Genomic DNA, 4,313 nt, shown 5'->3' with positions numbered 1-4,313 from the left:
TCGGCGGGAAGGTAACGGCGTTCCGTGAGTCATGCTGGCCACATGACCCGGAAGTGTCCTATGGACAACGCCGGCTCCAAGGCTTTGAAACGGAGATGAGCACCGCCCCCTAGAGTCGGACACGACTGGACTTTACGTCAAGGGAAACCTTTACCTTTACCTACAGCACACTGAATGCTGATTCCCTTATTACATAATTCCAAGCCAATACCATTATTCTCACATTTGGAAGAAAAATAAATGAGTTTGTAATCATTAAAAAAAAAAACCTAATTGAGACTTAAGTTATTCATATTGACAGCTCTTTATTTCTCCAACATTTATCATACTACTAATTGATAATTAGCATCTCCTCTCTGTCCCGGCTCTCATTTACCAAATTGGTAATAGTCTTTAGGAACTTCACAAATTCCATCCGGACATCTTCAGGGTCTTCTTCAAGGCTAGAGTGTACCAATGACAGCCTGTTCAATGGTGAAGCTTTGAAGAGAGAAAACATTGAAACAGGGATGTAATTTGACAAAGATTAAAGAAGAATTGGGAAATAAAGGTTATGGTCTTACGCAGAGTGAGATTCTCTACATCTCCTGCAGTGCCCGGCTTGTGATGTGCAATGAGCAAGCACTGATTCTCAAGCAATTGCTGCTGTTGTACGAAACAGGAGTACCACATCTCAATTTCCTTCACATGGCTTGGCAAGTCTGGATTAAAAATAATGACGACACCGTGGGAATCTTTCATCAGAGCAGGCCAGCAAGTCTCAAATCTAGAAGTGCAAAAGAAAAAGAATGTGGCTGGAAACACCTACAGTAGTACTGTTTGCTGGAAATCATGCAACCAGCTGCAGATGATTGGTTTCACACTACTGCAAGCCACAGTCTGGCACAGGGCTTGAATGGACCTACACCAAGAGAGCTGGCAAGAAATATAAGAAACTCACTCACTTTTGATCACCTCCGCAATCCCACAGTTCAAACCGACATCCTGGTCCTTTGCTGTTTCCATTGATATGTGGCTTCTCATATTCTAAAATCCTAAAATTTAGAAACAGGTACTATATATGAGTTAATAAAGCAGGCATGCTGTGAGAAAGAGGAAGCCCCAATCTATATTATTGCCAGAACTATACTGTACCATCTTACTTGCCATGGCTAATCTCTCTTCCTTCCAATCAATGTCTAGTTTAGAACTCTCTCAGACATTCATCCTCTCTGCCCATTGACTAACTCTGCTGTTATAAGCCATCACTACAAGGCAGATATATTTGGAGTTATCAGCCACCATTATCTCTTGTTTCAACTGAAAAAGGGAATCATAGCCTTGCATTTATGCACTAGCCTGTCAATCAAGAGCTGCATGTAGACAAGTATATGGAGTTTGCACAGAACATTCCCACTGAGATTAACAAATCAAGCAGGCTGCCAGAGAATGCAAGCTCCTTCTTCTGTCCTCAGCACAAAAATGCAACTGTCTCATCTGAGCCAGACACTGAGTAAAACTTTTTTGCAGGCTAGTAACTTTGGGGAGGTTTATGTACAAGCAGCATAATCACATCCATTTCTACAGTAATCCACAGGTATCAGACTGGGTGTGTACTATATGTCAACTTTTCATTTATTGAAGAAATGATTTAGTAAATCAGTAAGGTATAAGTTATGTTTTCAGACAGGGAGAATGCCTAACATTGATTTTAAGGAATGGTTTCAGACTTTTTAAAGTATGCTTGTGTAGTCGGGCACAGCAGATAAGTCAATTCCTCCTCACCTTACTCCTTGTGTGGGGATGTAACTGCCAATACCTTCAATGGTCTCTGACAAGAAGTTTGCCAAGACAGATTTTCCAGCCTGTCACAAACAAACACAGAAACAAAATTACAGTAGCATTAACAGGAATAAAATCAGAATAAAGTATTGCAATGCACCCGACAAAAGCATTCCTTTTCATGGCTGCTCTGACAAGTTTGAAACAAGGGTCTTTGTAATACCAGTTGCAGCTTAAAGAAGATCCCACCTGGAATTCTTCCTCACTGTGCTTTATAATTAAAAAAAAAGTTTAGAAAGGCAATGCATGAATGAAAGCACAAAACTGGAACTAGTTGCAAGGAACACTTTGACACTGCTTTTCACATCCAAGGTGAGAGAGGATGTTTTTGGACTCCAACTCCCATCTGCTTCAACCAGAATTGGCAACGATTAGGGATCTTGAGAATAAACTTGCTTTTAATAAGTAGAAACTTGCTAGATCAGACCATCTAGGAAAGGAGAGAAGAAAGCCTCAATAGAATACTGAGGAAAGGACCTCTTGTTCACAAAGATATACTGCTTCTGAACATGAAGGTTCTACTGTTAATTGCCATTGTCAGCAGGAATAGAAAGCATATTGCTAGATTATGCCAAACTCGCATCCTTCTTCAGTATCCTGTTTCTCACCCTTAGGCAACCCGATGCCTCTGGGAGTCCGCCGAGGGAAGTGAAGGCAATAGACCTCCATCCTTCCCCACCTGGCGGTCTTCGGATGAGTTAGGCTGCTGCACCGGTTTCCCTCCTAGCCTTCCCTGTCCGATTTGGAGAAAGAACGAGGAGTCAAAAGACAAGACCGTGAGAGTTTTCCTTTCTTTGAGAAGGCCTTGGCAGCACACTCACCTCGCTGGGGCCTACGAAAAGGATTTTTACTTTTAGCATCCCTTTCGGACTAGGCCGCACAGCCTCGGCCTTGCATAGAAAACCGACCAGAGGCTCGAAAGGGCCGGAAAGATGATCCTGACAGCTCCGCCCAACCCATCTACACGCGTTGCTAAGCACGGTTGCTATGGGCGGGGAGAAAGAGAGAAGGAGGCGGCATTGACAGTCTCTCTTTGCAGGTCTCAGAACGAGGCGAGGGAGCGTCTGTTTATGTTTGTCTCTAATTAAATTGTTTGCTTCTCTCGCAGATCGTAAAAGAGCTGTTAGACGATTGATTTAATAGCAGCAGAGTGTATTCTTGCAATTTGAAGGTTGGCCGATTTGTTTTGCACGTGCTTTCCTAAATCACAGGATCACACTGTATTAGGTGCGGGGAATACATTCCTAAGAACTTCCCTTCCCTTCCCCTTCCCTTCTTTCTTTTCGACTGTATCCCTGTTTCTGCTGAAGCAGGCTGCGATCCGTGAAAGCCTATGGAATAAGATGCCAGAAGGCTTTGCAAATGGAATCCAGTGGGATATCGCATCTGAGGAAATACATTTTCCTCCTATTCCCAAAGCCAACCAGTTTGCAAAACAGTGCCAAGGCTTCCTGGTTTTCTTCATCAGACAAGTTAATAAAGAAGAAAAACCTTTTGAAAAGGCTCCTCACTGAAGGCTTTTGGGTGAACTAAGCAGTGATGGGAATCCAGAGGGAGTCCTCTGATGAGTTGGGGTTGGGTGAACAACCGAAAACAAAGAATAAGAATAAATGCACAATTTTCACAATGGAAGGAGGTAAGAAACAGAGTCTGCTTTGAGGATCTGCTTTGGACCCAGTGCTATTCAACTTATTCAGCTGAATAATAGTCAGGCATCTAAGATGGTAGAAAAACATGCAGAAGGCACAAATTATGGACTGTGATCCAGAGTCATTCCTCTGAACCTGGTGATTGGACCACTATGTGGAAAATGCAATTTATGCTTTGCATATAAAATGATAGGGACTTAACTGTCATGGCTAACTGAGAAAGAGATCTGGGGTTGTGGAACCTAATTCAACCTGCCCATCCATCCATCCATCCATCCATCCATCCATCTCCCTCTGAACTAGAATGAATGTGTTCCATCAACATATGTGAAGCTCCAAAATATTCCATGGCCAAGTAGATGTTCAAAATACTGGTCTAGAGTAACTTCCCCCAATCTGCTCTTCAACCTCAATTCTGAAAGTTGGTCCATACCTCTGGAGGGTACCTTAAGTAGGGGAAGAACACAACAGTTTTTGCTGTTACTAATAATTATTTAATCCAGTCAACAATAATTGCATTTCTCTGGAGAGACTATGCAATGATTTCAGACATAAAACAGTAAAATGATAAAACAGCAAATCATCAGAAATGTTTCTGTATGATTATTATCTTAACCTTTAACCACAAGTGTTGCCAAGGCAGATAACAAACAATGAGATGGTAGACTTGCTCAGAAACTGAAAACAATCAACCTTTGGACATGGTAACAGGCAGGGCTATACTAGTTACACTATATGGATTATATCAGTTCTAGTTTACCGAACTGGGGAATACTTGTTGTTTATTCGTTTAGTCGCTTCCGACTCTTCGTGACTTCATGGACCAGCCCACGCCAGAGCTTC

The 4,313-nt window shown here is 42.2% G+C and overlaps 1 protein-coding gene across 2 annotated transcripts; it reads right to left on the bottom strand.

The window, feature by feature from the left end:
• Window positions 1–285: 285 nt before the first annotated feature.
• Window positions 286–2,800, bottom strand: IFT22 (intraflagellar transport 22). 2 transcript variants are annotated; one of them, XM_063292689.1, is made up of 6 exons: window positions 2,637–2,729; window positions 1,922–2,026; window positions 1,765–1,844; window positions 945–1,034; window positions 564–766; window positions 286–480 (listed from the first exon to the last, which is right to left on the bottom strand). In XM_063292689.1, the coding sequence occupies exons 5-6, from the start codon at window positions 739–741 to the stop codon at window positions 332–334; spliced, it is 327 nt and encodes a 108-aa protein (XP_063148759.1). In that variant the 5' UTR covers window positions 742–766; window positions 945–1,034; window positions 1,765–1,844; window positions 1,922–2,026; window positions 2,637–2,729; the 3' UTR covers window positions 286–331. The 2 variants fall into 2 exon arrangements, with proteins under 2 accessions (XP_063148759.1, XP_063148686.1); XM_063292616.1 differs by lacking the exon at window positions 1,922–2,026 and having other exon boundaries at window positions 2,643–2,800.
• Window positions 2,801–4,313: the final 1,513 nt, after the last annotated feature.

This window comes from Candoia aspera, chromosome 1, assembly GCF_035149785.1.
Source record: "Candoia aspera isolate rCanAsp1 chromosome 1, rCanAsp1.hap2, whole genome shotgun sequence".
Lineage (NCBI taxonomy): Eukaryota > Metazoa > Chordata > Lepidosauria > Squamata > Boidae > Candoia > Candoia aspera.
The sequence above is the reverse complement of the archived record's forward strand: the minus strand, read 5'-3'. Positions and strand labels throughout refer to the sequence as shown.

Bases quoted from the DNA above. Each gene is read 5' to 3' on its own strand.
- IFT22 (XM_063292616.1), bottom strand. From the start codon at position 2,681: ATGCTAAAAGTAAAAATCCTTTTCGTAGGCCCCAGCGAG. The intron at 1,845-2,642 runs GTGAGTGTGCTG...TGTTTGTGACAG, and splicing joins TTTTCGTAGGCCCCAGCGAG to GCTGGAAAATCTGTCTTGGC. The intron at 767-944 runs GTGAGTGAGTTT...TTGCACTTCTAG, and splicing joins GATTGCGGAGGTGATCAAAA to ATTTGAGACTTGCTGGCCTG.